This window comes from Ceratotherium simum, chromosome 38 (genome assembly GCF_057802395.1).
Source record: "Ceratotherium simum simum isolate JZ-2026a chromosome 38, ASM5780239v1, whole genome shotgun sequence".
Taxonomy (NCBI): Eukaryota; Metazoa; Chordata; class Mammalia; order Perissodactyla; family Rhinocerotidae; genus Ceratotherium; species Ceratotherium simum.
In genome coordinates this window covers 23,295,289-23,307,729 of record NC_141937.1, presented here as the reverse complement: position 1 = coordinate 23,307,729, position 12,441 = coordinate 23,295,289, and the positions used below count along the sequence as shown (strand labels likewise).

General features: G+C 34.3%; 1 protein-coding gene across 4 annotated transcripts in view; it reads left to right on the top strand.

Annotated features, from left to right (window-relative positions):
* SHPRH (SNF2 histone linker PHD RING helicase) overlaps window positions 1–12,441 on the top strand; it is a 90,380-nt gene that overhangs the window by 29,523 nt on the left and 48,416 nt on the right. For all 4 annotated transcript variants that reach the window (XM_087425197.1, XM_087425194.1, XM_087425196.1 and 1 more), the window contains exons 12-14: window positions 584–747; window positions 854–1,110; window positions 2,269–2,390. In XM_087425197.1, coding sequence (XP_087281323.1) covers window positions 584–747; window positions 854–1,110; window positions 2,269–2,390 — 543 coding nt within the window. The remainder of the gene's footprint in view (window positions 1–583; window positions 748–853; window positions 1,111–2,268; window positions 2,391–12,441) is intronic.

The window sequence follows — 12,441 nt, the reverse complement described above, 5'->3', positions numbered from 1 at the left end:
AGTCATTCTTTTACTTGAGTCATTTTTATTCTGTATATTGTTGCTCTCAATATTGCTGTGTGGCTAAATCTTGTCTGTATTTTTTATTATTGTCTTACACTTGTTCCCTAGAAGTAGAATTATTAGACCAAAAGATATGAGCGATATTAGATCAGAGAATATTTTTCATATCCCCTATGTAATTAGAACTTTTTTTCCTAATCCAGCAAGTCTTGCATCGGTTAGTTTCAGTGCATGATACTTCTTATATATTTCTCGATCAGGCATACACAATTGAGTAGTTTTCTGGTTTTACTTCTGACGGAAATTTCAGACTTTTGAATCAAGTACAAGCTTTGTGTAGTGGTTCCATAAACTTGGAACATTTTAGCTCCTAGCACAAAACCTATAGCAAAACCAACACTCAATGAATGTAAGTTGACGTGGAATTAACTTTCAGATTCAAGAGCCTATGCAATCTACATTGTAATTCATGGAAAGTGCCATGTGCTGTGTAACATCTATGAAAGTGGTCATTCGAAATAGTAATGAAGAAATACAGAAACAGTTATTCTCAGTGACCTTTTTTCTTTTCTTCTTTCAGATCTTTTTGGGTTAGTGGTCTTTCTCGGTATTGAGCCTTACTGTGTCAGACACTGGTGGGTTCGCCTTCTCTATCGCCCTTACTGCAAGACGAATCCTCAGCTCCTCTACAGCTTTATTGCCAAGATACTCTGGAGGTCTGCAAAGAAAGATGTGATTGACCAAGTCAGTAGGATAAGTTTTTCTTAAGGGTATTACAAGAAAGAAGAAGCAGAGTTGAGACGGAAAGTTAAATTTCAAGGTGAAATCATATTTTTTCCTCTCCCTGCAGATCCAGATACCCCCTCAGACAGAAGAAATACACTGGCTCCACTTCTCTCCGGTGGAAAGACATTTCTATCACCGTCAGCATGAGGTGTGCTGCCAGGATGCAGTAGTAAAACTCAGGAAGATTTCCGACTGGGCTCTCAAGCTCAGCAGCCTGGACCGGAGGACTGTCACCTCCATCCTGTATCCGTTGCTGCGGCTCAGGCAGGCCTGCTGCCACCCACAGGCCGTCCGCGGGGAGTTCTTGCCCCTGCAAAAAAGGTTTCCTTACAGCTTCCTTACACTGCAATGATCATATAGGAGGAACAGAGAGTATGTGAGCAGTCAGCTTTGTAGCCCACGGTCTGGTGAGGGTCTTATAACTGAGTTGTCAGTTACGTGTAGCAGCGTAGTGGTTTTTCTTTGGTGGGGAACCCAGCTTGTGAAAGAGAATCACATCATCAAAACTATTTCTATGGTTTTGAACATTGCTTTTAAAATTAGGAGTATTCAGGAGTTTTATTTTGTGTTTTTGCTGCACTCCAGATATGAAAGGCTTTTGTTCTTTTCTTGTTATACTTTTTTGTTCCCACATCAGGTAATGAGATAAATTAGATATCCATTAAATGTTTTCTTTGTAATTGTGCTAACTACGTCTCTTTGATTATTTCATCTTAACACTTGAAAGTATTTATGTCCACAGTACTGACTGTGCTAGAGTTGTTTGCTCAGCAGACGACGACTCAGGAACTGACCTTTTTTTTTTTAGCACCTGGTGTTAAAAAGATAGTCTTTCAGGTGCTATGAGCAATATAAGGAGAAAGTAGGTGTTTGTCCTTGCCTTTAAGCAGTTTATGGACAAATGAAAGAGATGACAAAGGTTGTAGATTTCTGTTACATAAGGCCAGCATAGTATATTTCACAAGAGGTACATATAAATTGCTATGGACAATTAGAGTATGGAACAATTTCTGTGTAAATGGTTAGTGTTAGACAGCCTTCTAGTCGAAACGGCATTTGATCAGATCCTTGGAGAATCTTCATTTTTTTTTTATAGATAAGGAAAATTCAGGCTCATGAAGATTAATTAAGTTATGATGCTGGGATTCAGACTCAGTCTTACATTCTAACACCGTACTGTTTCAAATATATCATGTTGTACTTTGTACTTTAGGAAGATTTTTCTAATTCCATTCTCCATTGACTGAAATGGGAAAAAGTTAAAGAATGACGGAATCAGAAGGATGCTTGCTAGAATAGTAAGAGGTAATTAAGTTAAAAGTGATAGTGGTAAAAATGGAGGTGAAGAGAAAGATGTTGAAGGTATCACAAAGAGTCTGTGGGAGTCTGATACTCTTTATCTTACGTGATGTCATACTCTCAGTGAAATAACACTTAGGATTTTCTTTCTGGTTGTAAACAGTCTGCCTTTTCTTTTAGCACCATGACAATGGAAGAGCTGCTGACGTCTCTGCAGAAGAAATGTGGCACTGAGTGTGAAGAAGCGCATCGGCAGCTAGTCTGTGCTCTCAATGGCTTAGCGGGCATCCACATCATTAAAGGTAGAAGGTGATTGCTTTGTTGTCTCTGCCTCTTCCAAGTACTTAATGAGGAAGATTAGTTATAACAGTAATCAAAATCCCCCAAGAAAGACACTTTCACACACTACTGAGCATAATTTAAATAGGTTCAACCTAATGGAGAACAGATATGTAGAGCATTTCAAAAACATTCCAAGTTTACATATGCTTTCACCAAACATTTCCACTTTTAGAAGTTTCTTAGAGGGAAATTCGGATATGAACAAAGATTCAGCTATAAGTTATTAATCTTATTCTATAATAAGGAACAACTGAAAACAACCAAAATGTCTAGAAATAGAAGAATGGTTAAATTTTGACACATTCAAGGGGATACATTGGTCATTGATTTACAAAATAATATTGTCTGTAAATTCATTCTTTCAACAAATATTAAGATTATCTGCTGTGTGCCAGGTGTGATCTGGGTACTAAAGATGACACAGTAAAACAAGGTAAAGTCTCTGATCTTGTGGACCTTAAATTCTTAACAGAGGGAGACAAATACGTAATGTGTATGGGTATAGTTATGGTGTTATATACTATGCACAAATTTAAGCAGGTTGGAAAGAGAGTGTTATATTTCACAGAAAGATGCTTACTTAGTGTTTCCCATCTCTCAGCGATCACTGTTTTTTGTTGCCTGATGTCCAGTGTCTTACAGAGTATTGTTTCATATATATTTTGTCTGTTATATTAGTTGTTTCAGGAAGGAGGATAAATCCATTGTGTGTTATTCTGTCTTGGCCAGAAGCAGAAGTTATATAACTGGCTCTTTTAATGAGCACGATTTAGTAAGCACCTTTCATATAAATATGAGAATCATTATAACTGTCATAGGTTCAAGAGTAAAGGTTAAACATATTGAGTAGAGACATTGAAACATAAATTCAGACTTCTAGAGATGCACATTTCAGTACCTGATATGGAAATTACACTTAATAAATAGCAGTTCAGACACTGCATAAAAAAATCAGTAAAGTTGAAGAATAGAATAGTAATAGAAACTATCCAACATGAAAAACAAATAGGATAAAGACTGAAAAATTTGAAAAGAACAGCAATGAGATTGTGGACAACTTCTTGTGGCGTAATATAAATGTATTGGAGTCTCTGAAGAAGAAAAAAAATACATGAAGGAACGTATTGTGGAATTTTTAACATGTAAATGTAAAACCTACAACAACTATAGCACAAAGTCTGGGAGGGGACAAATGGATATATAATATAAAGTTTTTGTACTTTATATGAAGTGGTGTAATAGCACATGACAGTAGACTGTGACAAGTCAAAATACGTGCTGTACATCCTAAAGCAACACAGGAAAGAGTTAGAGGTAATAATCTAAAAGAGGAGATAAAAAGGAATAATAAAAAATCCACAATCTAAAACAAAAGGCAGAAAAAAAAAACGGAACAGAAGACAGATGAGACAAATATAAAACAAATAGCAAGACAGTAGATTTAAACCCAAGCATATCAGTGATCACGTTAAATGTAATGATCTAAACACCCCAATTAGAAAGCAGAGATTCTCCGAATGGATAAATAAACAAAAAGCAATAACCAGTAATCTACTGTCTACTAAAGAAACCCACTTTAAAGATGCAAATATAAAAAGATGGAAGAAGTTATACCATGTTAAGGCTAATCAAAAGAAAGCTGGAGTGACCGTGTTACTGTCAGGCAAAGAATATTACCAAGGATAAAGAGTGTTATTTCATCACTGGAAAATAACAATCCTAAATGTTTATGCACTTAAAATCAGGGCTTCAAAATAAATAAAACAAAAAGTGATAGAACTGCAATGAGAAATAGACAAATCTGTGATTGTAGTTAGAGATTTCAACATCCCCCTCTCAATTATTGATAGAACAAGAAAGCAGAAAATAAGTAAGGACATAGAAAGCTCAATACTATCATCTAAGTGATATAATCAACAGTTATGGAACACTTTACTCAACCCAACATGCTTTTCAAATGCACATGGAATGTTTATCAAGACGGCATATTCTGGGCTGTAAAACAAGTCAGTGAATTTAAATGGATTCAAGTCTTACAAAGTGTGTTCTCTGACCACAGTGGAATTAAGTTAGATATCAAATAGAAAGATAACTGGAAAGTCCTCAAATATTTGGAAACTAAATAAAATACCTCTAAATAATCGTTGGTTAAAGAATAAATCAAAAGGGAAACTGGGAAGTATTTTGAAGTGAATTAAAATGAAAACACAGTGTTTCAAGATTTGTGGAATGTAGCAAATCAGTAATTAAAAGGAAATTTATAGGACTAAACACCTATATTAGAAAAGAAGAAAGTTTTAAATCAGTGGCTTCCGTTGATACCTTAAGAAACTAAAAAAAGAAGAACGAATGAAATACAAAGTCAGCAAAAGACAGGAAATAGTAAAGATCAATGCAGGAATCAATTAAAAGGAAAGCAGAAAACCCGTAGAGAAAAACAATGAAATCAAAAGCTGATTCTTTGAGAAGATGGATAAAAATTAATAAACCACTAGTCAAACTGTTCAGAAAAAGAAACGACACAGATTACCATTATCAGGAATCAAGAATGAGAGAGGTTACATCACTACAGATTCTATAGATATTTAAAAGTATCATAAAGGAATATTATGAACAACTTTATGCCAAAAATTTGACAACTTAGATAAGTGGGCAAATGCTTTGGAAGACGCAGACTACCAAAACTCACTCAAGAAGTCAGGCTACTGAAACTGACTTCAGGAGGAAATAGATAACCGGCATAGCCACCTGTTTATGAAGAAATTAATTATATAGTTAAAAAACTTACCACAAAGAAAATTCTACGCCCAAATGACTTCATTGGTGGATTCTACCAAACGTTTAAGGAAGAAATAATATTAAATCTATATAAACCTCCAAAAAACAGAAAAGGAAGGAATACTTCCCAACTTATATTAAGGCAACGTTACCCTGATTGCAAAACCAGACAGAAACGTTACAAGAAAACAAAACTACAGACCAGTATCACTCAAGAACATAAATGCAAAATTCTTTAAAAGTGTTTAACAAAGTGAACCCAACAACATATGAAAAGGATAATCCCTTATGACCAAGTGGAGTTTATCCTGGGAATGCGAGATTGGCTTAATATTCAAAAATCAATTTATATAATTCACCAAATTAGCAACTAAAAAAGAAACTTTGTGATCATCTCAATAAGTGTAGGAAAAGTATTTGACGGAATTCAACGTTCATTCCTGATAAAAACTTTCAGGGACTGGTCTGGTGGTGTAGTGGTTAAGTTCACATGCTCAGCTGCGTTGGCCCGGGGTTCACAGGTTTGGATCCCAGGCGCAGACCAATGCACTGCCTATCAAGCCACGCTGTGGCAGGCGTCCCACGTATAAAGTTAGAGGAAGATGAGCATAGATGTTAGCCAAGGGCCAATCTTCCTCAGCAAAAAGAGAAGGATTGGCAACAGATGTTAGCTCAGGGCTAATCTTCCTCACCACAAAAAAAAAAAAAAAAACTTTCAGCAATCTAGGTATCAAGTAGAATTTTCTCACTCGTATAAAAGGCATCTATAAAAGACCTACAGCTAATGTTGTACCTAACAGTTGAAAACTGAATGCTTTTCCTCTAAGATCATAAGTCAAGAATCTTTCCTCTCCACTTCTATTCAACATGGTACCAGCGTTCTCTCCAGTGCTGTAAGACAAGTAAAAGAAATACAAGCTATCAGATGGGGAAAAAAATAAAACTATCTGCTGCAATATGATTGTCTCTGTAGGAAAACTACTAGAACTAATAAGTGAGTTTTGCAAGGTTGCATCATACAAGATGAATATATAAAAATTGATTTAATTCCTATATATTAGGAATGAAAAATTAGAAATTATAGCAACAACATCATTCATAGTAGTATCAAAAAATGTGAATAACTTAGGCATCAACTTGAAAAAAAGATGTATAACATCTATACAAAAATCACAGAAACATTGTGAATTATAAGCATTGTTGAGAGAAATTGAAGAACACCTAATTATATCATGTTCATGGAGCAGAAGACTCAATATTATCAAGATGCTGATTCATCCTAAATTGATATATATAGTCAATGCAGTCAAAGTTTCCCAATCAAGATTTCTGCAGGCTGTTTCATAGAAGTTGACAAGCTGATTCCAAAATTCACCTAGAACAGCCAAAACAACTTTGGAAAAGAACCAAACAGTTGGAAGATTTATACTACCTGAATCAAGACTTATTTTAAAGCTACAGTAATCAAGACAGTGTGACGTCGGCGTAAAGATAGGCAAGTAGACCAATGGAACAGAATAGAGTCCAGAAACAGTCCTGCTTATTCATGATCAGTTGATTTTTTTTAACCAAGATGCAAAGGCATTTCAGTGGAGAAAAGTTAGTGCTTTCAGTAAATGGTGCTGGAACAATTAGTTATCCATATTCAAAAATGAAGCTTCAACTTTCCACTACAATAAAAATTTCAAAATAAAGAGGATATTAAACTGAAATTGAAACTTCTAGAAGAAAACAGGATAAAATATTTGTGATTTGGGATTAGGCAAAGATTTCTTAGGTATCACACCAAAAGCACAATCCATAAAAGAAAAAGTGATAAATTTGACTTCATCAAAATTAATAACCTCTACTTTTCAAAAGGCGCTCTTAAGAAAATAAAAAGATAAGGCATTGAATAGAAAAAATATTTGCAAATCACATATCTGAGAAAGCACTTGTATCCAGAATATAAAAAGAACCGTTAAAAACCAATAATAAGGAAACAACCCAATGAAAATAGGCAAAATATTTGAACAGAGACTTCAATGAATATATAGAGATGACAAAAAGAACATGAAAAGGTAGTCAACATCATTAGTCATTAGGTGTATGCAAATTCAAACCACAGAGATATTACTATGCCCTATTAGAATGGCTTAGAGTAAACAGATCAAATGTTGGCAAGGATGTGGAAGCAATGGGAATTCTCATTCGTGCACTGATGATGAAAATATAAAATTGTATGACCAGCTTCCTATTACTTCATGTGCTCATTAGCTTCATTTCTATGAGTCAACTTACTTCTATAACTTGAAGTTAACTCACTGCCTCTACCTTTGTGTTAGAATCATTCGTTCTTTGCAGCAATTTATTCTAGATTGTCTTCATGATGGCTATCTGAAGTCAAGTGTTACTTTTTTGCAACTTTAATGAATCACTGAGTGCTCTTTTCAATAACTACTTCAATCTATTATTACATTTATAATATGAGATTGCATAGTTTTGTGGCTTTTATACTATAGAAACTCTTCGGAGCTTTCTTGTAGTGATGAGGAAATTACTGATGTAAATGTACCTTTTTATAAAGCTACTTTTAAAACCTTCTCTAATAGCTTTGGTTTAGGTAATTTGAATTTAGCCTCTCCAAAACTAAGTATAATATAGTCCTCGAAATCATGTATGTATTTAATAATGGTGAAATAATGTACAGTTTTTGCACTTTGGTAATTAAGGATATACAAATGCTTCTTTATTTCTACATTCCTCACAAAATCGGTGGAGTTAGCTTATCATTATAGTGTTAGAGCTGAAAAGGCATTTCGTGGTAAATTCCAGTTCCTTCATCCTCTCCACAAAGATGACTGATCCATTAGTCCACTTGGGTACACAGTCATGGAGAGAATTTAGCATTATTCTCATTTACCTAAAACCTAAAAGAAATCAGTTGCCCAGAAAAATTTGTGCTTTTGTAGAATAAAAGGAAATGTTCTAAGCCTCTTTGGTCAGAGTAGCCTGCCTTAAGTAATTAGCTCTTCAGCATAACAGAACCAAAACTAGAAAGTGTCTCTGATTGTCCTGGATACTTGGGTAGAGCAGAAGCTGAGTAGAAGTCGCTCTAGACAAGAACTGGAAAAGATGAGGCTTCTTACTTGCTATAGTTGTGCCTTGTGATCTTGAGTACATTATTCATGGTTTCTGAATCTCAGTTTCTTAATAAAATGCAGATAATAGTGCATGCTTAACTTCCCTTGAAGTATTGCTCTTAATGTGAACTGGGGATGCACATTGAAAACTTTATAGAAACACGTAGATGAGGAATGATGTTATTGATTATGGTAATATGAAGTGACCTTAGAGTCTTACCACTTTTCAACCTGCTGACAATGCAAATTTTATTATCAATACCTAATAATAGGAGAAAAGGGCATAGTATTATATTCCTGATAAATTGTTCAAATATGGCACATGCAACTTTGTGAGCAAATCTCCCCTCTAGGACATTCCCTGGGAAATCTACAATTTAACCAGCAGGGTTTTCAAGTTTGGATTCTCTAATAATTCTTAATCATCACCATCTCAATTGCTAAGTGTGCCTGTGACTATGTAGTATTCCAAGCATCAATCTAAAATCTAAAATGATCTGTGCTTTACAGGCCATAGTGAAAGACTAAGTAAGGCAACTTTTTAGTAGAAAATATTTTTTTAAAAATTAAACTTTATTTTGACTTGGAAATAATTAGGCAAAAATTAGGGAGTTGTGTGTCGTATCTAATATCAGTTTCTCTCAGTCCCAAATTAATTGAGTGGAATAGTTGTAATTAAAACCTACAGAATACTTGACTATCACAGATAAGAAATATGTGTGCTTGGTCTTTAAAATACTTGAATAATGAATATACTAATTAAAATATTTTCAGATCATTTAAATCTAGCATCATATCTGGGAAATGATCATTTTTCTACAAGCATTTTATATTATGCTATACACACTGTCGTGTGTATATTCTGTTTTATCCTTATAATTACCCAATGATTGAAGTATTATCATCCCCATTTTACATGAGAAAACTAGAGTTCAGAAGGCTTAGTTGCTTTCTCAAGATTATAGCTAATAAGTGGCATAGAATTTTCCCTGGGTCTTTTGATTTCAAGTCAACTATTTTTTTATTGTACTATGCTTCTTTATCAGACAGACATTTATAAACATCAATGTTATGCTGTCTATAGTAGGTTGAAACTCTCCATTAAAAATTTCTAAAATGAGGCCGGCCCAGTGGTGTAACAGTTAAGTTTGTGTGTTCCGCTTCGGCAGCCCAGGGTTCACCGGTTCGGATCCTGGGCACAGACCTGTTCACTGCTCATCAAGCCATGCTGAGGCAACATCCCACATAGAAGAGCTACAATTCTACAACTATGCTACACAACTATGTACTGGGGCTTTGGGGAGAAAAAAGAAAAAAAAAATCTAAAATGGAGTAATATATTGTAGATTGTGACAATAATAAAAATAAATTTCAGATTTCCATCTTGATTCTGAAAATGCATACCTCATTTTATTCTATGTCGTTATGACTCAGAAGCTCAGACAGGGAATGAATTTCTTCACTTGCCCTTTTTTCTACTCTCCTTTTCAGATTTATTGTCTCCTTTTCCCTGCTGTGAAGTTATGCATGATATGGGGATTGGGAGAAAAGGTTATTCATCTGGTCATTTCCAACACTGTAGCACTGTAGCAGGGTCAGTGTGTAGTTGGCTCCTGGTGGCAAAATACCATGCTATGGCATATACATCACTGCTCTTTTCAGATAGTATCCGCTGCATTCCCACGTAGTTCTTTGTCTTTCTGTGCTTGGAAACTACTGCTATTTGTTAAAAGAAATTCCTGTCAGAAAGTCCTAATTTGGATATGTCTGTTCTTAGTTTAATTGTAATTATAAACTTAACTGTGATGGATTTATGGCCCACATCCTAAAAAATAGAGGAAGATTGGCACGGTTGTTAGCTCAGGTCGAATCTTCCTCAGCGAAAAAAAAAGTAACATTACATATTTAACTTACATAGTTCAAACTGTTCCAATGTCGAGATCAGACAGTGAAGATCTAACTTCTAAAATAAATCTAAAATTAATTTCAGACTCTAGAAGGACTTGCTTATATTATATGCAAATGTATATTATGTTATACAGTGCATACTCTGAAGTCCTCATGGATTATGGTATTAAAAACATGATATTATGCCAATTTTGTACCATGTGTTTTGTACATATTTTTTGGAGAAGATTAGCTTGGCGATATCAAGTCCAGTGTGATTTATTTACTTGGAAATGTTAGTGCCCTCAAGTGGCAAAGAATGGGTATTTCCAAATTTGGCTTAAACTTGTATAACTTATTGAATATGCATATTTTTGTGTCTTCCCCAGAAAGCATGTCTTTTAAAAAAAAAAAGAAAAGCTTTATAGTGCATAGTTCAGATTCACCTGCTTATATTATAGTCTAGTCATTGTACCACCTTTAAAAGGTAAAGTGATTATGAAGGGAGAATTGTTAAATGAATTATTCTCAATAAGTGATAGTATAAATACTAGAAATAAATAATAGAATCCATATGTCTTTTGAAAAGCTTTACAAGAATCTTCAAAACTAATAAAAGAGAGCTCAGTGTGTGAAGATGATTGAATGTTATTCCTACATTATAATATAACTTTATTATTATGAAAATAATCTTCTCCCTTATCAATGTGAATAGAAATTGGCTGACTATAAAAGTATGTGAAAATGTGTGCTTTAGAAACTATATATAAAGCAATGGTATAAAAGTAAGTGTTTTGCACAACAGTGTTAATGTACTTAATGCTACTGAACTACACACTTAAAAATGGTTAAAATGGTAAATTTTGTGTTATGTATATGTTACCACAATAAAATATGTGTAATTGCCTTTAACAAAAAGAGAGAGAGAGAACCAACAACAAAATTTACAAAAGTGTATATATAGAAAACTCATTATGGCTATGAACAGAGTTCTAAATCCACGATATTAATAAAACTAGTTTGAAGTTAAAAAAAAGTGTATGTGATGATCAGGAGAAAAGCTTTCTTAGCAAACTGAAACTAGAACATCTCTATACCATTTTTTTTGTATTTCATGATTTTGCCACTGTTAGATTTTTATGTTAATTGTATTTATAAATTACCAGTTTTGAGTTTTTCCCCAGGTAGCAAATAAGATAGGTTCCGTTATTCAAGCCATTAAAAATGTTCACCTCTCCTTTCATTGAAGTGTCATCATTCTTTTTCCAAAAGAACGAGATAATGAATACGTTAGGCTTTGAGAGCCATAAGGTCTGTCGCAACTACTCAGCTCTTGTTGTAATGCAGAAGCAGCCACAGACAGTACATAAACCAACGAGCATGGCTGAGTTTCGATAAAGCTTTATTCCTGGGCCCTGAAATTTGATTTTGTATAATTTTCACATGTCAGAAAATATTATTATTATTCTGAATGTTTTTCACCTATTAAAAATCTGAAAACTATTCTTAGCTCCTGGACCCTACAAAAATGCAGAGAGTCAGCTATGACCCATGGGCCATAGTTTGCCAACCTGTGCTTTAACTGATACTTTTTGAATTATTTTATTTAAATGAGCTGCTAATTATGAACAATAAAAAACAGCATAAATCTCAGACTAATTGTGATTTTTGTGACCAGAAATAGAAAGAAGAATCCCTACATTTTTGAAATGCAGTTTTTCATTATAAATCATGTTGGCCTAATACGGAGAAGAATAATACCTATCAAGAAGAGTATATTATTTTTCTGAGAATTATGTGTACGTTGGTCATAGTGTTTTGCATATTTGTTTATAAATATCTATAATTACTCCAAAGTTGTCCTGAATGTCAAACATCATAATAACTGCTAATTGGCCCCCTTTAACTTCAGAGGAAAATCGTTTGTCTAAATTAAAAGTTAATCCAGAGTTTTCTTTTTCAGTACAATTTTTTTCTTTTTTTGTTTTTTGTTGAGGAAGATTCACCCTGAGCTAACATCTATTGCCAATCTTACTCTTTTTACTGAGGAAGATTCACCCTGAGCTAACGTCTGTTGCCAATCTTCCTCTTTTTGTGTGTGAGTCACTGCCACAGCATGGCCACTGACAGAGGAGTGGTGTAGGTCTACACCCGGGAACCAAGCCCAGGCTCCCAAAGCAGAGCATACTGAACTTAACCACTAGGCCACCAAGGCTGGCCTCAT